The sequence below is a fragment of the Scardinius erythrophthalmus genome, assembly GCF_964197995.2.
Source record: "Scardinius erythrophthalmus genome assembly, chromosome: 2".
NCBI lineage: Eukaryota > Metazoa > Chordata > Actinopteri > Cypriniformes > Leuciscidae > Scardinius > Scardinius erythrophthalmus.
The window spans coordinates 58,052,448-58,073,474 of record NC_138222.1 but is presented as its reverse complement, the minus strand read 5'-3'; the positions used below and the strand labels follow the sequence as shown (position 1 = coordinate 58,073,474).

Genomic DNA, 21,027 nt, shown 5'->3' with positions numbered 1-21,027 from the left:
TACCGGGAAATTGCCAGAACGCCCTCTGTGTGAACACAAACACGACCCGGGATTGATGCCGGCATCGATGCCGGGTTGGGGACCTAGTAACATTGCCGTGTTCAGTCTCGGGAACGCGCGCTGTGTGAACAAAAGCGAAATTACGTAATAATGCCGTGTCATAGTGATGATGAAGCCGGGATCGCCAGCTGTGAAACGGTACATAATGCGCAAGTTTATGAACGAATCAGAGAAAAAAATGCACAAGCGTGGTTTCTCGAGAGAGAAATCGCAGCTCATAAGCAAACTTAAGACGCTGCTGAGACATTACATGTCACATCGATGTCACGTGTCTTTACAGGATTTTTACGGGTTGTGTGTGAACGCACTCTCTGATTCCGGAAAATCACTGGCAGTGTGAATGAACCAAAATCAAACAAACCCGGGTCAAATCCCGGGTCACTTTATCCGTGTATTTTCCGGAATCTTTGTGTGAATGGGGCTATACAAAGACATACAAAACCCATACAAAACCCATACAAAGACAGATACTTTCCAGAGGCACTCAAATCAACTGTGCATGATCTGTTTCAGGATGTTGTTACAGCCCATTGCCGCACTGAACTGCCAAGTACAAGCAGCGTGGAGGTGCCTGGTTCAAGCAGGTCAATAGACAAAAGCCCACCAGCTTGCTCTTTACAGGCACTGTTTGCTGAACTGGTGGAGGCAGGGCTGGACTGAGACAAAAAAAGGGCCCTGGCATTTTTGCTCAGCCTGGCCCACCACAATCGGTCGGACACAACCAACCAGTACACCATCCTTGCGGTCCCTGTAGATATGCATATCTACTGTTCCATTCCCAAAACCCCCTACAAAGCACTAAGTGCCATGGACCAGTGTACCAGTGCAAGTGGACCAGTGTACTCACTCTCTCTTGACTGACTCCCTGGTGATCAAAGGTGGCAGTGGAGTAGGGCCTACACAAAGTGAGGGCATCCTGAGAGAGAGAGAGAGAGAGAGAGAGAGAGAGAGAGAGAGAGAGAGAGAGAGAGAGAGAGAGAGAGAGAGAGAGAGAGAGAGAGAGAGAGAGAGAGAGAGAGAGAGAGAGAGACAAGAATAAAACTGATTGAGTAAAATGATCACCATACAAGTATCTTTAATATATAACAATGTAGAGAAATGGTTGCACATATTTTATACTTACTTAGTGGAAATGGCTCCATGGTCCTCTGAACATCCTCAAAACGACTGAGCATTGGTCTTGCGCTGTTATGTCCTGCGCTGTATCCAGCCGGACAGAAAACATTCCAGCTTTCCGGATCTCAGTGGAGATGTTTTGCTGAATTAAGTTCCGGATGGTATCAATCACAGAGTTGACGGTCGTTTTAGACAGTAGGGACATGAGGGAACCTCTGCCTCTTGATCCTGGTGACACATGCAATTTTTTGCTCTTCTCAATCACATTACTTAGATGCTCATTAAATCATATTTTCCTGATAAAATGATCAGCTCCAAAAATTTCGCATGGTCGATGCTATCGTTGTCCAGGGTATACGCAGCCTCATTCTCCACATGTCTGTAGCTTAGGCCCCTCTTTCCTATCACTTTTACGACCTCCACTACCCGTTCCACAACCTGACGCCTCTTCTTGACCTGATTTCTGTGCTCTGTCAGCTGTCTACCCCCCAGTAGGTTTTTGATGTCAGATTTTGAGCAGTTTAAAAAATAAGCTTCGGCACAATTTCTGTGTGCCATGCTTTTGTCATGCTCTTCCGCTCTCTGGTGCACATGTCTCCAGTCTGACATTCCATTTATGAAAATGTTGGAGTCAGTTGGCTTGCTGAAGGCCAGACTTAAAACCAAAATAAAGCATGACGTTCATGACAATATGTCAGCCACTTTCTGCTTTTGCCATCTCTTTTTTGAACACCCTCTTCACCACAGGGTTTTTAGCATCCTGTTTGGGGTAATGATTTAAAAACACCTGCATCATAGCAGGCTCAGGTCGGGCAAAGTAGTCTACAGCCTGTTCCTCCCTGTCTCTCTCCTCCACTGCTAACTCAACCTGGCTTGACTATACATAAGGACAGAGAGAGAGATGATTACAATTATTTGGAAGAGTTAGTAAAAGTACACTTAGTAATGATCCATTTTGGTTATATACTGTAGTCCTGTATTCTTGAAGAGGATTTCTAGATGGTAAATTTGCTCCCAGTTATAAAAGCTAGTTAACCCTTTAGAACCCAATAGAATGTGGATGTAGAACTGCTAATTCAAAAAAGTAATGTTTTTTTTTTCAATGAACCAGACAGCAGAAAAACTACAGTTTACAATTGCGAGTATAGGCTACTTTGTTATAAAGAGCACAAAAACCCCTCTTTAATATGACACCAAACAACATTTACCTCTTATTGTTGAGATACTTCCCATAAAAAAAAAGAAGAAAAACAAACTATACTACAAATGACTCACACAAAACGTCCTAATAATATATATGATATTCATTTTATTCACTCGCCGTAAATATTACATATTAATGATATTGGAAATTCAGAAGAAACATGATAAAATATATAGTTAGTTGAATATACAGCTAAGCAAAAATATACAGCTTTCAAAATGCAAGGCAGGTTTTAATCCCCAAATAAGTAAGGGATAATGTAGATCGAGGCGGTTGTTATAGCGAATACAACTCCGACAGGCTGATCGGGACCCCGACGCGAAGTGGATGTATGTACGGTATGGTATGTACATGCCGTACATACATACAGTATGTACGGGTTCACTGAAGAAGCTCCTGTTGCACAATCACTTTCAGCAAACATGCAGATCATGTGAGGGTGATATACACCAAAGATCAGTGCAATCTGGATGCATGATAGATTCAAATGAATATAGTCTCTTATGATTTAATCTGTTTTTCAATCTGCCTTCATTAAACCTTCTTTGTCTTACACATTGCCACTCTGAAACAAGGACAGACCTGCCTCAGTCCCAAAGATGAATGGGTGAAAAAGATCATCGAAGGATAATTTCTCACCTATGTTTATATGCAAAAGCTTATGGTGTTTATTAGAGTGCCTCTGGCTAAAAGTATTTTAAAAAATCTTTTATCCCAAATGCCATTAGTATCCTTAAAGGGACACTCCACCCATTTGCATTAAGCTTTGCATTGTTAGAAACCCAGTCATACTATTGAATGGTCATGCAACACTCACTCATTTTCCCCTGAGACGGGAGAAATCCGTTATTTACCTCTTACACTTCCTCCTACAATGACGCAAAAATCGTCATTTTGCGTCATTGTAGGAGGAAGTGTAAGAGGGGGGGATTTCTGTTGAGACTACAAGCACTAGTTCCTCATCTTTCCCAGGGGGCGGGACCCGCTCACGCTACAGACCTATTACAGATCAGTGGGTGGGACTTTACTCTCTGAAACTGAAAGCAATATCCTCCATCTTGCTTGAAGCTAAGCTAACAGGCGCTGTGGAGACAGATGTAAAGTTATGACAATAGCGGAGGAGAGTGCTCAATATGATATAGAAGAAGAGGATTTCGGAAGTCTGATGCTTGAATCAGGTGTTTGTGGCTACCTTTACAAGCCGCATTATAGCGAAGAGCAGCCGAGGCAGAAGACCTGCCTGCCGCGGACGAGGAGCCCGGACTGGCTCGAGTTAGGGCGGACTGGTGGTACCGGTGATCTCACTATGCAACTCATAGACTGTAGGATGCAACTACGAACACAGAGATAGAGTCCGTCTGCGGCAAAGAATTTCAACGATGACAATTTCTCCTGGATGAAATCTCTGAATCAGACGAGGACACGGACGTTTGTGTTGTGAACTATCCTAGTTTCGCACCGCATATGTTCTGACTGAACATCCAGGTACCATGCAATAATTCACCTTTTCGAAAGAAATACAAACGAGGAGTAATGCACTAATGAGTTCACCAACTAAATAGACATTTTGTGGGAAATTAATTTCAAGCTCTGGTGGTAGCTAGCCTTGTAGACGGAAGAGTGATTTCTCTTATAGGCAGATATGCGCTTTCTGGATTAGTGGGAGTGGCTTGCGGAGCTGTGCAATGTGGTGCATTGTGGGAGTTGTTGTCTTTCATACAAATGCGTCCTGAAGTAATTTTTTGTCTTTCCTCGGTCACGAAGGCACCAAATTCAAAATTTATTTTACATTTTGACTACATATATGACCCACTTTAAATAAAAAAACATTGTTCAAATGGGTGGAATGCCCCTTTAACCAAACCAAGTGACAACAACAAATGAGTGGTCTTAATGTATTTAAATATATTTATTTTCATTATGATTTTTTTCCATTGTATTCTTTTATCTTTTTATATATTTCCTTTACTATGTTTGAGATGTTGTCTGTATGTTTGTCTGTCTTGTATTGTAAACTATTGTATCTGGTGTTGTGGTCAAAGGGAATTCAGCGTGTATGTCTTTTCGGCCGCTTCTGGAAAAATAACTTTAATTTATTAAACAGTTGATTTCTAATTTTAATTCTGACTCCATAAATAATTTAATCTGATTTCAAATTTAAATGACTCTTTAATTTTTACTGATTTACTATCTTAACAGCTGGTCAAAAGATTAATTGTGATTTAATCTAGATCTTTGATTATTCTGGGCATTTCATACTTTCATTATGGACCCAATACCGCATAGAGATCACGTCGGCCGGATCGTGTTTTTCCCGGACACAAACTTGTCAGTTCTGACTTTAGTCAGTGGATGCAGGGTTTGCTAATACCTCTTAAGTCGGTTGCCTACTGCTCACTCGTGCAAAAAAGTGTAGTTTATTTTAGCCATTTCCATACAACTTGCTAAATCAGTGATAGACAGAAATCAAAAGGTCTTCAGATGACGTGCCTCCTGCTCCATTCATACATGCGCCTTTAGTTTGACCTACCCTAACTAAGATTTGCGGTAGCACCAGCCTCCTTATAATCTACTAAAATAATGATTTCAGAATAAATCAAGATGTAACATTTATTTTGCCAGGCAGAGTTAAACATCAATTAAAATGATTAAAAAGAATACACAATACATAACTGATAAGCATAAAATACAAACATAATTCAAAATGCAGTATCAAAAATAGTTTAAAAGAGTCAGCATATCTGGCAATAGAGACACACAGCAACAGTGTGGGAAGTTCTGTTCACAGATGCTTCCTTGAGTGGTTTGCCAATTCCCTTTAAATACCCAAGTGGAACAAAAGAACAATGAACATCTATCTCCCAAATATTTATTCAGCTTTCGTTGGACTCTTTCTCGTGCCCCAAGTGGTCACGCCTGAGTTTTGGGGATAAAGACTGTCTGACTGTTCTGCTGCTGCGTGAATGAAACCCCTTTACCATTCACACCAGTAGTATTTATTTTGACCTCTCATAAAACAGCTGGAGACAGTAGGTTTGTGAGATTTGCATGACTGAATGAGAACTGTAGGGGAGAAGATGGTGTGCAGAGGCAGAAACTCTACATGAAGGGGAAGAGATGAGATTGGGCCAGTTGTGTTGTGCTCTCTGTCCCATAGATCTCTTCTTCAGATTAGTGAGTTTTATTGTTTTATTGCAGGTTCGAATTCTTGAGTTCAGTCTTAGTAGAAATCCATCCTTACAGTATGTTTGGTGAGCCAAAGAAAAATTTCCACCCTGGTGGACATTAAAGATTCTATTCTTAGAGACTTGTGAAAAATGCATGTTTAATGCAAACATATGTTGTCTCCCGTTGCAAAAAATGTCAATACAACTCTGTTTGGAATATATATATATATATATATATATATATATATATATATATATATATATATATATACAGTTTGAGCCACCACTGTGATTTGTGATATTTATAGCAGCAAGTAAGTAAAACATAAGAAAGAGCTGAGATTATTTATATTTTGATGCCTGGGAAAATTGTGATTTTACAATACATAATTAATCATGCAAGAATCATCCTTTTATTACTTGCATATCTTCCACTGAACTTCTTTCTGAAGTGCATAAATGATTAATGTAATACTAAACCAGAAGATTCATTGACTGTTATCAAATTACTTTCCTCCTGCATGAAAGTCATAGTGGCGTCCATTAAACACTCATGTGCTGAAACTTGTCTTGAATTTGTATTTATTAACAAATCTTTCTTCATGCATTACGCCACTAAACTAATGCTGACCGTTTTGTTTTTTTAGTTCCTTTTTTAGTATCCTTCCAGATAAAATGATGAAAATGAACTTCTCTCATGTCCTCTGTATGACCACTGCTCTGTTCAGTCTCTCAGCGTGAAGCAGAAAGGAGGACTAGACCATTATTTGGAAAGGATTTTTCCACAGAAAACATTTTCCACAGAAAACATCACATAGATCATCCAGACCCAGAGAGGGAACGGTAGAGGATGAGGTGGTTCGCCCACACAGAATTACTCGACAGCCGTTGTATCCTCAGGACTATGAGGTTAGTCATCCTCAGAGGCACCTCACATTTGCAGATGAGCAGGTTAATACGGTAATGAATGCTGATGTTCTCGTGTGTATTCGTGAAATGAGAGGAGAGCAAGCAGCAGCGGCAAGATGTGAAACGTATCTCGGATATAATCGCTAGTTCTCCTGTGTTAGCTCCACTACATGTTTAATCACCTTCACAGCAATCTCTTAGTGCGGAAGTTGGGGTATCTTCTACACCGATGGCTATAAGTATGTTGGCCTCACATCAGGATGATCGTAATCCAGGTCAATCTGAGTATGTCCAGTGCCATCGGTGCCCCCTAGGGATGAGCCCCTGCACACATGTCTTGATGGTCATCTAGATCTTATTGAAGATCTTACTAATCATCTAAATAGACTAGGTGGACTGAGTGGTAGCCAATTACATTCAGGCCGGTCAACATCTCAGTATACTGAACCCCCTAATAGTGTGAATGACTCACTGCAACACGTTCCTGGCCGAGCTGCTAATGTCCGTGGTTTTCAACAGAGTCAGTCTAATCCTGTCCAGTCTGTATCCGTCTGATCGTTCATTTCCAAGTTTGGATCCAGATCTTATGAAACCTACATATTCTTTTTTCTAACAACATCAGTATTACTCTTAAATGTTGGTCTATGCACTTTTGCTCTAGAAACACATTAAGACATTCATTTGTTTCTGTCATTTTATTTTAATTTCAGAATTATTGTGTGTAATCACGAATACAGTATGTTTCTAAACAAAACGCAGAGCCAGAGGGAAGGAACAAATGTGTGTATGAGCTTAGGAAAGAGGCTAGATGTATTTTACAGAAGTAATTTCAGACAAATCTAACTAATAGATTAAAAAAATAATCAATATAATTTCATGTGTAAAGCCACAGTTCACTTTCAGGTCAAACCGGACCTGAACAATTTAGTTTAAAAGGTTGTTTATAAATCTGGAAAAAAATAAGTGATGTTTATTTTGACAGTCTTAACACACTTTCATCACAGATTTCATCTTCATACTAAAAACTATGGATTAAAAATAAAAGTATGTACCTTTTCTGGGTCAAAAGACTCAAATGCAATAGGAGAGTTTATGACTCAGGTATCAAAATGATCCCAGTTTCCCAGTAGTACTACTTGAGAGGGTAGCCTATTCACGTCCAATTTTCAACTAGGAAAGTGCATGTGAGGGCAACATTCACATTATTTCAAAATTCTGAAAGCTTGTAATGTAAATGAATTATATATTTATAACAGTATCGCAGACTTACATAAAATGCATATAAATATCAGTTTTCACTTGATATCTCCCAACATGTCTTATAATATGATGATATTTAAATGCTTAGTTTTGTGATCAAAGCTATGTTTGTAGTTCAAGTAAAGCTAAGTTGCTTCAGTCTATTAAATGTTCATCCTGAAATATAAGTTAAGTAATTCTTATGTTTACTTTATAAAAATCAGTAAACATTTCACAGCAAAAAAAGAACCACAAGCTGAAGCACATTTTTACAATTAAACTAAAAGGCATTTAACTTGCCAAAAAAAGTATAACTATAGAAGGACTGTAGTAGATTGTGTGCAACTGCAAGTTTCAGCGAAGTTTTGATCATGTTGATTATTTAGAGGCCTCAGAAATTAGCATATCAAATATGACACAGTATGTTTCATAGGGTTAAGAAGTATTTTTATACTCGCTTGTAAATTAAATTACAATAGAATAATAGCCACTGAGAGCGAGAGCGAGAAAGTGAGAGTTCCTTGGAAGAGAAGATTAGTCGGAATCGTAATTGCGCAACAGACTCTCGTGTGTGGGAGTCTCTCTCTATAAAAGGGAGAGTGCCGGCCTGTGTTAGACTACAGCAGACGCTCACTTCACACACGTTTACTGGCATTTCTCTGCACAACACTGATTCAGAATGATGAAGTTCACCGTAACAGCCTTCGTGTTTCTGATCTCCACCGCTGCACTGCTGTCCACAACAGAAGGTAAGCAGAATATAACATTCATAATGATGTTTTAAATCAATTCATTTGCAGATATTTACACCAACTCTCTCTCTCTGTCACTGCAGGAATACCTCTCATCAGCAGGCGCTGCCAGTGCATTCAAACACATTCAAACCCACCAATTCATACTGGAAGAATACTCTCGTTGAAGGTGATTCCTGCTGGACCACACTGCAAAAATGAGGAGATCATGTGAGTGTGAAACTTACTAAAACAACACTTCAAATACAGACACATTATTGCTTCTTGTTTCCATCTGTCAAGGTTCCACACTCCTCTTCTTCTTCTCTTCATCATCTCAGGAGTTCACATGTGTGGTGGACACTTGTTGATGCTTTTTTAACTAATTTGAATGATTTAAGCCTTCATATTAAAAGGTCTTTAAGATCATTAGAGTGGCTGGTAGCGTGTGAAAATTCATAACTGATGATAATACATGGATGTCTCGTCTGAATGAATGAATCTGAGGCTTAATTTACTCTCCTTCATGTTGTTTCAAACCTGTATGGCTTTTATTTTCACCAGATGTTTAGCAGAATGCCTGAGCTGTTCTTCTGTAAAATAAAATAAAAGGTCTTGCTTTATATGGAAAAGAGCAGCTTGGAGATTCTGCTATAAAAAGTCATACAAATTTAGAAAAGTAAATAGAAAATAATGAGAGAATGTCAGTTTTTTGGGGGTTGAACATAATTTAACGATAAAATCATGATTTACCAGAATGTCACGTATTTTTTCCTTACAGTGGTCTTTCAAAATAATAATAGATTTTTAATAATCATACATTTGTTTCTTACAGTGCTACATTGAAGAAAGGAACGACGTGTCTCAATCCTAGTGAAGACTGGGTGATTTCTCTCAAGAAAGAGTAAGTTTGTCATGATGATGTTTTGCTTTTATTATCTGCTTTTTATAAGTGAAATCAAATCATGCTAATGAATCATTTTAATTCATACTTTTAAACTTGGACATTGCAGCACCTTTCATCCTTCAGATTGTGTAATGTACTGTATGTCTCTTCATGTTTGCAGGATTAACCAGAGGAACGTCACAAAGAGCAACTAAAGGAAATGATTAATTCAACTATTACTACTGTAATATAGAATTTTCTATTTAATGTATCATCTCTTGGTGATAAGTGAAGTATTAAATGTGAAAACATGCTTTTGTTTAATAAACTGTGAATTGATGGTTTTTTTATGTAACTTTTTCTGACCTTTTAATCATATTTATTATTGTCTCACTGAATTATAGTTTTATATGTTGATCATAGTTTTGCATTGTTTTTTAACAATTATTTTAACGTTTTTTATTGTTTATTTGTCATCTTTCATAATATTACTAGGTTACTGTAGATTACAACATGTATTCAGTATTATTCCCATCATGTCATTCCAAACCAGTATGACATTCTTCTGCAGAACCCAAAATAAGAAAATCTGAAAATTGTTTGCATGCAGTTACAATGAACTGAGACTGACACTTTAAAGCTTTCAAAAGCATCATAAATATGTCATAAAAATGGACCATGTAACACATGCATACATCTTAAGCCATTCAAGTTATTGAATCTCATGACATCTGCTCTCATTTACATGTTAATGCACTCTTTAAAATAAAGGTTCCAAAGGGTTTTCACAGCGATTCCATAGAAGAACCGTTTTTGGCTCCCCAAAGAACCTTTCAGTGAACAGTTCTTAAAGGGGTCATATAATGGTACATGCACTTTTACAAGTTGATTGTACTGAAATGTGTGTTGGCAGTGCCTGTACACAACCATCATATAATGATAAAAATCCATCCAGTGTTTTTTTTAAATCTTCTTATATGTTTTCCCGTCTCAACTCGAGCTGTCTGACCATGTGACGTCACACAGTCAGACGCCCCTCCCACGATTGGTAATTGACAGCAGCGTTTCAACACAGACCCGCCCTGAGTGAGCTGTCATCATAGTCCGCCATTGTTGATACGCTGGAGCAGAATGGCGTCTAAGCGATTGTGGTGTTCTGTTCTTGGGTGTAATAAGGAACACAGCAGTCATTTTGATGGTCCTACATCCGAACTGCTGAAGACTCAGTGGCTGAGTTTTGTTTTGAAGGGAATATTCCCTACGATCAACGTCAATGCTTTCATGTTTGCGCAAATCATTTCTCACCAGACTGCTTTATAAACGAGTACATTGAAAAATTATTAGCTCCTGTCTGAGTATGTGTTGTTTATGTGCCTAATGACTGTCATAGTCTCACAGAGTGGTTATTTTTTAAACAGATCAGTAAAACTTTTGTGCTTCAGCCCTGACAGTTGTACCTAACACTGCATAGATAACGTTATACATCACTGACAAGCCTACATTTAACGAAAAAAAGTTTTTCATGACCATTAGCTGTAACATCAATCTGTCAATGAACTAACGTATACATCAGTAAACACATAGCGTTCATATCTCACTACTCTACCCTGCCAGTACATAGAAAGATAGATCAAAGTGACATTACGTTAACCAACCATTCAGAAACGTCCTGTTCGAGCCTTAATTGTTTAACTTCTTCGGGGCCGTCATCTTGTTCCGGGTCCGACTCCGGTTCAAACTGATACAGTTGCACAAATGTGTCCTCAGAGACTCCGGCTGCCATTCTTTCTCCAAAATATACCCTCAACTGTTGTCAAGGCAACACTCCACCTGTGTTGTGTCAAAACCGGTCAAAACGGCCAACAGAACAGAGGGGCGGGGTGAGCAAAGCTCATTATCATTTAAAGACACATGCACTTAAACGGCGTGCTGAAAACAGAGCTGTTTTTGACCAGGTAAAATTAGTGTTTTCTTACAATACTAATGAGAATTTTTAATTAAAGTATATTACAAACTTTTCATTTAGACCCTAAAGAATCATATTATCTTATGATTAACTTAAGCATTATATGACCCCTTTAAAAGAAAACATTTTCTCTTAGTGTGAAGAATATTCTAACAATTGGTTTTTATTGTGCCATTTTGTCATCTTGCAAAACATTACCAGGTTACTGTAGATTACAACATGAATTCAGTATTATTCTCTGAGCTATTCACCATCATGTCATTCCAAACCCGTATGACGTTCTTCTACAGAACACAAAATGAGAAGTCTTGTAAAGGCCATCCATTGGCCCAACGACGGAATCCAACATTGTGGGCGAAGGTATAATGCGCATGTCTTTTCAGTTTTCTGTAAAGTTCACTCAATTTGTAGAATTTAGTTTTTGAATCTTACTTTAGCTCTGCACTTAATCTGACTCCAATTTCAAATGATTATCAAATTTAGATTGTGTTTCTTATTAGAAAATATTGATTATGATTTCATTTAGATCTTTGATTATTCTGGGTATCTCATACTTTCAATTATTCGTTCATTAAGGGACCCAGTATCGCTTTGAGACTGTACATCGGCCAGATATCACAAGCTCACAGACATAAAATAGCAAGTTCTCAAATAGTCAGAGGATGCAGTGTAAACTATTTTACCTTTAAGTGGTCGCTCTCTGCTGACTCATAACAAAAAGTGTCATTTTTAATAGTCGTGGGCTGCAACTTGCTACAGTAAGTCAGTGATAGACAGAAATCAGAAGGTCTCCTTAATGATTTGCTCCATGCTCCTTTCATTAGTGCCTTCAGTTTGATCTATCCTGGATGGAGATTTAAGGTAACACCAGACTCCACATTGATCTGTACTAGAAATAACAATTTCAGAATAATGCTTAACGCTAAATTTGTCAGGTAAAAGTTTATCATGACAATTACACAAGTAAACAATTAAAAGCCAATTCAGAAATAATAAATACATGACATCAATTGCTCAAAGATGACTCTAAGAGTAAGAAATGCACCTGACAGTGTACGACTTAAGAAGACACTGACACGGCACTGCATGGGGGTTTTCTGGTTACAGGTTCCCAAAGACTGCTCTGCCACTGACCCTTATGTATGCAGACCAGAACAAAAGGCTTGTACAAATATTTTTTAGAGTAGTTTTGGGTCTATTCATGTACCCCATGTACACCTGGCTTCGGGGGAGAGGAGAGAATTATCAGATATCTTGAAGAGACACACCCCAAAAATGAGAACAGAATTCTCGTTTTCAATCTTTCTCATAATACCAATGACTGCAATGAAATTAAGACCATTTTAAATGATACCAAACATAAAAAGGAAAAAAAGTCTTGGTCACACATGTAACCCTCGTTCCCTGAGGAGTTACAAGTTTGTTCCAACTCGTTCCAAGACGTCACGTCAGTGAATGACGAAATGGGGGTTTCACTTAAAAGCCTATCACCTTCGAGTTCTAGAAAATGAGCCAATGGCAATGGAAATGCCATTGGTTTGCGGAATTTGCATAGCATAACTACGCTCGACCGCGTGGGTCTAAAAAGGAGGACGCCAGCAATCTTGCATCATGTTTTCTGCTGAGAAGCTATGACTGAGCTCCAGGCCGTTCCAGCGGTACAGCGGTTGTGGCAGAGGGATATAACGTCTCCGTTCCCTCCTCAGGGAACAAGGGTTACATACGTAAACAAGACATTCCCTTTCGTTCAGTCACTACAAGTTACGTCAGTGAATGACGAAATGGGGGTCCCAATTCATTCACGCCACAGCGGCTGTCTTCCAGTGCCCTGCGCAAGACTGAGCTCCCTGTCGTGAGACTAGCACGGATGAAGGGCTAGGCTTAACGAAAGAATACCGAGGTACACTGGGTGGCATATCCCAGGTGGAATATGTAGCACAGTGCCTACCCGAGGGGAGGACTTAGAATACACATATAACCTGAGAATGGGATGCATATGGAAAACTCAGAGGCAGGGGCGCTGCTAAGGATTTTGGGCCCCATGAAAAGAATCTTGACAGGGCCCCCAACACAGCTGAGACTTTTTTCATATTAATTTACATAAAATCATGGTTTATGGTATTTTGACTATCATTCTCATATATTTAAGTCAATCAGACAATTGAACTCCATCCCATGTCCACACCCGTAATTTGTCCTCTGTAATACTGCACTACTTCAGTACTGTATAATGTATATACTGTGCATAGCTATACGTGTCATATAGTGTATTCACATATATTTATATTTGTATGTATGTGAGGCAAAGCCGTGCACCAGCTGCACCCTGCTCTATCGAAACGTGCTAACTTGTCGAAAAATGCTAACTTGTCGAAAAATGCTAGCATAGAGACCTGGGGCCTCATGTACAAAGCGTGCCTACGCACAGAAAAGTGCCGTAGGCTGCGATCATTGTCACAGGCGGTCCACTAACAATTTAGGCCTACTTACAAACCCACCTTTTCTTGTGAAATATTGGGTAACATACTGTCGACCCTTTGCCTCTTTTCACTTCTCTTATTTTTTTCTCTTTCCATTTTTGAATTCCAGATTTTTGAGGCATTTTCACCTCCTCTTCCGTCAAGTTGATATTCTGCCGGCGCTATAAGTGAAGTCAAGCTGTTTGTGTTGCCTGGATACAATTTGGGCGGACTGAACCATTTTATGATAATCGAGAGGGGGAGAGGGGCCCACGGACGTTTGTGTTCCCTAAACAAATACATTTTTTTGACACCAGGAAACAGCAAATAGAATAATTTAAAGTTAATAATTTTTACTATCAAATATTTTTTTTAGCACCACAGTTTTATTGGGGGCTTCTCTGGGCCCCCTCTTAATCTGGGCTCCGAGAATCGTCATCGTTTACCCCCCCTTTACAGCGTCCCAGCTCAGAGGTGTCCTCTGAATGGCAAGAGGGAACTTGCCGAGGGAAAACACGTGCTCGGAGGAGGCATACCATGCAAATACACATGTGGGGGTCGCCCAACGGGGGAACCATGCACATGGAACACCTAGCCAATCATGAGGGCTGACCAACCGGGCATGCACTCTGGTGACGGCATCAACAGTGTAGGAGGAACTCAGGGTCTAAGGGGAACTCATCTGAGTGAATTAGCGCACGTATCCAGTCCGTGGAGTTGAATGGCACAATAGCAAGCGATGACACCGAGCAGGTCCTGCTTACCGGCTAGTGGAAGCGAGTACATGAGAGAACACTGGCTCAACGCGGAGATTATAGAATCTCGCGAAAGTGTTGGGTGTCACCCAGCCTGCTGCTCTGCAGATGTCTTTTAGCGAGGCACCATGCGCTAGAGCCAAGGAGGAAGCCACACTCCTAGTGGAGTGTGCCTTCACCCCTAGGGGGCATGGTCGACCTTGCAATTGGTAAACCAAGACAATGGCATCCACTATCCATTGAGACAACCTTTGTTTGGAGAGAGCCTTTCCCTTCAGCTTCCCACCATAATAGACAAAGAGCTGATCTGAGGTCCTGAAACACTGGGTTCTGTCTACTTAAGCACGGAGGGCGCGTACTGGACAGAGCAGTGCCAAGGCTGGGTCTGCCTCCTCCAAGGGCAGCGCTTAAAGGTTCACCACCTGATCCCTGAAAGGAGTGGTGGGAACTTTGGGCACATATCCAGGGCGGGGTCTCAGGATCACGTGAGAGTTAGCCGGCCCGAATTCCAAGCACGCTTTGTCAACCGGAAATGCCTGCAGGTTCCCTACCATCTTGATGGAGGCCAAAGCGACCAGGAGCGCTGTCTTCATTGACAGGAACTTAAGCGCCACTGATTGCAATGGCTCAAAGAGAGCTCTCAGCAGGGCAGATAGGACCACTGCGAGGTCCCAAGGGGGTATAAGAGGAGAGCTAGGAGGATTAAGTCTCCTCGCCCCCCTCAGGAACCTGACGACCAGGTCATGCTGTCCCACCATTTTTGACTCCACAAGGTCATGGTGAGCAGAGATGGAAGCCACGTAAACCTTCAGGGTGGAAGGAGATAGCGTTCGTTCCAACCCTTCTTGGAGGAAGGAGAGCATGGACCCAATTGGGCATTTTCTGGGGTCTTCTCAGCGAGAAGAACACCAGGTAATGAAGAGGTTCCACTTTAACGCATAGGTGTGTCTAGTAGACAGGGCCCTAGCGAAAGTGATGGTAACCACCACCTGAGGTAGTCGGGTACTCAAACCTGCTGCATCCCGTCCAGGACCCATACATGGAGGTTCCATAGATCGGGATGTGGGTGCCAGAGGGTGCCCCGTCTCTGAGAAAGGAGGTCCTTCTTCAGAGGAATTGGTCAGGGAGAGGCTGTCGCGAGGAGCACCAGTTCGGAGAACCAAGTCCAGTTGGACCAATGAGGCGCAATCAAAAGGACCTGCTCCTCATCCTCTCTGATCTTGCACAGGACTTGTGCAAGAAGGCTCTTGGGCCCCACGGCCAGCTGTGCGCTAGTGCATCCATGCCGAGGGTCCTCTCAGTCAGGGAACAAAACAAGCGGCAGTAGGAAGAGTCTAGGGAGGCAAACAAATCTACCAGTGCGTCGCTGCACTGTTCCCAAATCAGCTGAACCGTCTGGGGATGAAGTCCCCATTCCCCAGGAAGTGGCTGACACCGTGAGAGCTCGTCGGCTGCACGGTTCAGCTCTCCCGGGATGTGAATGGCTCGAAGCGACCTCGGATGCTTCTGACTCCATAGGAGGAGATGGCGGGCGAGTTGCGACATACGGCGGGAACGTAGGCCACCTTGTCGGTTGATGTACACTACTGTGGCCGTGTTGTCTGAACAGACTAATACGTGTTGGTCCTTGGGCAACACCCGGAAGCAGTGCACAGCCAAGCGTACTGCCAGCAACTCGAGGCAATTGACATGCCAAAGGCGCTGGGGTCCTGTCCAGGAGCCCCCGGCAGTATGTCCATTGCACATGGCACCCCAGCCCGTGGTGGAGGCATCTGTTGAGACAACAACATGCCTGGAAACTCGTTCTAAGGGGACTCCGGCCCGTAGAAAAGCTGCTTGCCCCGCAGCTCTGTAAGACTTTGCCACCAGGGTAGACGAAAATCTACTGGCTTTGGAGGGGTGCTTAGGATCACCACGCCAGGTTGAAGCGCTCTGAGGACACAGCTACATCGTAACAGAGCGCTCCACCGGGGGGACCCCAGTGTACCCTTTAGTAGCGGCCCCATCAAGGGAAGAGAAGGCATAGGAGGCCGCAGAGCGAACGTGGGAAGACAATGGTGACTTCCAGGACCTCGTGACCTCCTCATGCACCTCCGGGAAGAAAGGTATTGTGGGCATCATCCAGCCGCAAGTGCTCGAGACAGGGCGGAGGGTTCCACTCCAGCCCGATGCTCGCGGCTTCCCGGGAGAGCATGGCTGTCAATTCTGGATCAGACTCGAGCAGTGCAGGCACACCCGAAGGAGGCAGCACAGCCGAGTCTTCATCTCCAGAAGACTCCAGCCCGACTTGTGATATGGTGATGGACATGGTCTCATCATCTGGAGCACCGAATGAGACGCGGGGAGCGTCCGAAGACGGACCCGCAATCTCACTCTGAACGCTCGCGGGTTGCGATGCGCAAGAGGGGGGTGTGGCCCGAGAAAGCATCGTCGGGGCTTTGTGCCACGTGCAAGCTCTTTTGTAAATGAGTGGAAATACTCTGCAGAGTGTTGAAGCGCCCAGGGAGAAACGCACACACTGATGGCAGATCACTGCACAGATCAGCAGCAGGCAATGTGATCTCGCTGGAACGCGCCGTTACACCAATACACTGGAGAGCTGCTCATCTCGTAGAACCACGAAGAACTCAGAACAGGCTTGTAGGGAGTGAAGAGGTACTCTTGGCTCCGAAGCAAAAACATGATGCGAGATTGCCGGCGTCCTCCTTTTATACCCACGCGGTCGGGCGGATTTATGCTATGCAAATTCCGCAGACCCATGGCATTTCCATTGCCATTGGCTCGTTTTCTAGAACTCGAAGGTGATAGGCTTCTAAGCGAAACTCCCATTTCGTCATTCACTGACGTAGCTCGTAGTGACTGAACAAAAGGGAACAATAAATTCACGAGATGCATAATATGTGATATATAGACATTCTCAGTGAACTTTTAGTGACTTGAACCAGGGGAAAGGGAAAGAAGGAGGGAGAGAGAGAGAGGGATGCACAGATAAGGAGGGAGAAAAGTTTGGACATGGTGATGTACTGTTCTCTTTCTTTAAGATCTTCTCTCCAGGGTGCGTTTTATTGCTTCATTGCAGAGTGCGTTTTATCTCAGCTTTTGTCTTAGCAGGAAAATCAAGTCTTACAATCTGGAAAAATGTTGCATGCAGTTACAATAAACAGAGACTGAATCTTTCAAGCTTTCAAAAGCATCATAAATATGTCATAAATGTTCTTAATGGAACCGCAGATTCCAATAAAGAACCTTTATTTGAAAGAGTCTGAGAGAAATGATGTAGCCTGTAAAAGTATAATTATTTTTCAGGATCACACTCCTGATCCCAGTTTGATTTTTTACATGCCCTATAGCGACATTACATTTTTTAAATTGTGATCAGAATTTCTGTCCATCCAAAACTAATATTTAGCCTACTTATTTTTCACTGATACTCTACAGTTTATCTCATGAATATCCAGTTTAGGCGGCTTGCTATTAAGCACCTTAAACGAAAAGTGACTCGATCTTGCCAACCTCCAAAGTGCGCTTTTTAAATATTTAAATTATATAAAATTCTAAGTTGCTTTCTTAAAGGGTTGAACATGGAAACACAGAATGCCTCCTGCATTCCTCTCTCTTGTGTGGTCTTTTCATACCAAGTTACCACATAAGGAATGATGGAAAATCACAGGGACAATGTACACACTGCACATGGACACTTAGTACGTACATAAATAGACATGAAGTCTTGATTTGAGCTGAAAAGATGTGAGAGATGTGAAATGATAAAACACAAAAATACACATTTATCTAAAAAATCTCATTCTGATTCTTATTTAGCAGATGCTTCTTTCCAAAGCGACTTAGAAATGCTAAGTCGCTTTGGAAAGAAGCATCTGCTAAATAAGAATCAGAATGAGATTTTTTAGATAAATGTGTATTTTTGTGTTTTATCATTTCACATCTCTCACATCTTTTCAGCTCAAATCAAGACTTCATGTCTATTTATGTACGTACTAAGTGTCCATGTGCAGTGTGTACATTGTCCCTGTGATTTTCCATCATTCCTTATGTGGTAACTTGGTATGAAAAGACCACACAAGAGAGAGGAATGCAGGAGGGTAGGTTTACTAATAACTGCTCTTATTTTACAGGATTACATCAGCACGACCTGGATATCCCACAGAACCGAACACAGCAACAGGTAAAACTGGAATTGCTAAAATGAACTCAATCTACTACACCTTACTTAGGGGATTTCCAAACTTTTTTTGTCATCTGAACCCCTTTGATTTAAATTATTACAATTTAACAACACATTTGCATGTTCACTTGAGAAACATTTGATAGCAATTGTAAATGTAAAGTGCATAGTCAATGTAACGAATTATTATTATTATTATTATTATTATTATCCATTGTCATTATTACATATTTCAAAAGATGTGTACATTGCATTATAATATGCAATTCAATATATTATATAATGTAAACTTTTACATACAAATAAATTGTGCTAATTGTGCTTGACTTTACAAAACATCAGTCCATCTCTTAGCTGTGAATAAATGTCATGCCATGTTTGCAGACATTTCCAAATATCTTCTGTCGAAATCCACACTTTAGGTGTATAGTACATTATTATGATAGATTTCATTGGCTTTTCATCAATTCACAATCCCCATTTGATCTTTTTCTTCCTTCTGTTGAAAATGCTTGTCATCTGTGAAAAATGCCAAAGGCTTAAATGAGTCTAAAGCTAAATCTCCTGGGTGCCTTCTGCAGAATTTGGGTTCACTGAAGAAAGACCGTTGCACAATCACTTTAAACAAGCATGATGTCAGTAGTGCGGTACTTTAAAAGGGAAAGTCCTGCCAGATAATCCACAAACACTATCAACAGACGGTAAAGTGAATTACAGCAGCTTTACGGCTTATATAGCCTATACTTACACGTTGTTTGCTCGGTGGGAAATTTCACAACAATGAAGTTCACCGTTGCAGCCTTTCTTTTTCTGACCAGCATGGCACTGCTGTCCACAAAAGAAGGTAAGCAGAGGCATTTTCTGCATGTCATTGGCAATATCAATTGTACTCGATAATATTAAGTCTTTATTTTTTTAAAGGATTGTAAATTGTCATGTGTCAAGTCACCTTTATTTATAAAGCACTTCATACAATACAGATTGTTACAAATAATAATCAGTGATGCAAACAGAATTCAGATCTGCTGTAAATCAGCTCTAAAGATGTTGAATTATTGCTCACTCTTATTTCTCTCTTTTCATCAAGTCTTCGCTGCTAGACTGTTGGCTCCACAGCTGCGCTGCCCGTGTATTCAAACGTATTCAGGAATACCAATTAATCCAAAACTAATTCAGAACATAGAGACGATTCCTGCAGGAGCAAAATGCAAAAACATGCAGATCATGTGAGTGTGATATACACCAAAGATCAGTGCAATCTGGATGCATGGTAGATGGGATGCATTAATCTGTTTTTTAATCAGTGTTCATTAAAACTTCTTTGTTTTACACAGTGCCACTCTGACACAAGGACAGACCTGCCTCAATCCCAAAGATGAATGGGTGAAAAAGATCATCGAAGGATCATTTCTCATCTAAAAAATGATGTGTTGAATTTACTTAAAATATATATGCACCATTTTTGCATCACACTTTTTAAGTAATCCCAACTTGGAATAATTTTACTTAAAATTAACAAGAAAACCTTTGTTATATGTACTTAAATATTTGAGTTCACGCAACATTCTTTACTTAAAAATATATGTAACGTGATAGAATCTACTAAGTAATTGCAAGTTGTTTTAACTTAACATTACTTTGTAGATTATATCAAGTTACATATATTTTGTAGGCCATGTGAGATCAAAATAAATCTTATTTGTGTTAACTTAACATTTAAGCTCATTTACATATAGAAATAAGACAATTAAATTAGTTAACATTTTTACTTAACATTTTTAACTTATTTTTAGATCTTCAGCTTTTGATCTGCTTACTGCACTGCTTTCAATGTCTTAAAATAAATTAAACATGCAAATCACAAACAATAAAGCATTTCACTTTATTTTTTGCCACAGGCTGCAAAGCCTGAAACCACACATCATGAAATGTACAACAAAATGGGGCAAATCAACAAATGGAAGTTCACTTCCAACAGGTCACTTTTTCACCCTTTGCAACACTTCTTAAAAGATTTACATTTTTCCAACATTTACTTTGGAACATGCAACAAACAACCAGAGAATAAAACAAGACTACAATCAAACCTTTGCAAACTAACACTACTAAAAACAGATGCATTTGGCTAAACAGGTCATGTGACTCAAACATATTTTGAGTCGTAAGGGTCAGAACACCATCAATATCTATTATTTCAACAAAAAAGTCTGTTCTTCAGAGAGTAAACCTTTGGAGAAATTTTGCCACTGTCTAGTTCCAGCAGAATCTTCTGAAAAAAATTCAAATGAGAATCTGAGCTCTTTGGGGTAACTCAGATTAATTGCATAAATTAAGCCAGAAAAACACAAGCCT

The 21,027-nt window shown here is 40.6% G+C and overlaps 2 protein-coding genes across 2 annotated transcripts; both read left to right on the top strand.

Moving 5' to 3' along the window:
* The first annotated feature begins 6,179 nt into the window (after positions 1-6,179).
* Positions 6,180-10,101, top strand: LOC308685032 (permeability factor 2-like). The gene is made up of 4 exons (XM_081356463.1): positions 6,180-8,444; positions 8,531-8,657; positions 9,262-9,330; positions 9,494-10,101. The coding sequence occupies exons 1-4, from the start codon at positions 8,375-8,377 to the stop codon at positions 9,525-9,527; spliced, it is 300 nt and encodes a 99-aa protein (XP_081212589.1). The 5' UTR covers positions 6,180-8,374; the 3' UTR covers positions 9,528-10,101.
* Positions 10,102-19,418: 9,317 nt separating this feature from the next.
* On the top strand, positions 19,419-20,133 carry LOC308706189 (interleukin-8-like). The gene is made up of 3 exons (XM_081391608.1): positions 19,419-19,519; positions 19,763-19,901; positions 20,010-20,133. Exons 1-3 carry the CDS (start codon positions 19,456-19,458, stop codon positions 20,092-20,094), a joined length of 288 nt encoding a protein of 95 aa, XP_081247734.1. The 5' UTR covers positions 19,419-19,455; the 3' UTR covers positions 20,095-20,133.
* The last annotated feature ends 894 nt before the right edge of the window (positions 20,134-21,027 follow it).

What these genes read in the sequence shown, in the direction of transcription:
- LOC308706189 (XM_081391608.1), top strand. Translation starts at nt 19,456, where the DNA reads ATGAAGTTCACCGTTGCAGCCTTTCTTTTTCTGACCAGCATGGCACTG. An exon ending in ACTGCTGTCCACAAAAGAAG is followed by an intron (nt 19,520 to 19,762) that starts GTAAGCAGAGGC and finishes CTTTTCATCAAG; the next exon opens with TCTTCGCTGCTAGACTGTTG. An exon ending in TGCAAAAACATGCAGATCAT is followed by an intron (nt 19,902 to 20,009) that starts GTGAGTGTGATA and finishes TGTTTTACACAG; the next exon opens with TGCCACTCTGACACAAGGAC.
- LOC308685032 (XM_081356463.1), top strand. Translation starts at nt 8,375, where the DNA reads ATGATGAAGTTCACCGTAACAGCCTTCGTGTTTCTGATCTCCACCGCT. An exon ending in TGCAAAAATGAGGAGATCAT is followed by an intron (nt 8,658 to 9,261) that starts GTGAGTGTGAAA and finishes TGTTTCTTACAG; the next exon opens with TGCTACATTGAAGAAAGGAA. An exon ending in GTGATTTCTCTCAAGAAAGA is followed by an intron (nt 9,331 to 9,493) that starts GTAAGTTTGTCA and finishes TCATGTTTGCAG; the next exon opens with GATTAACCAGAGGAACGTCA.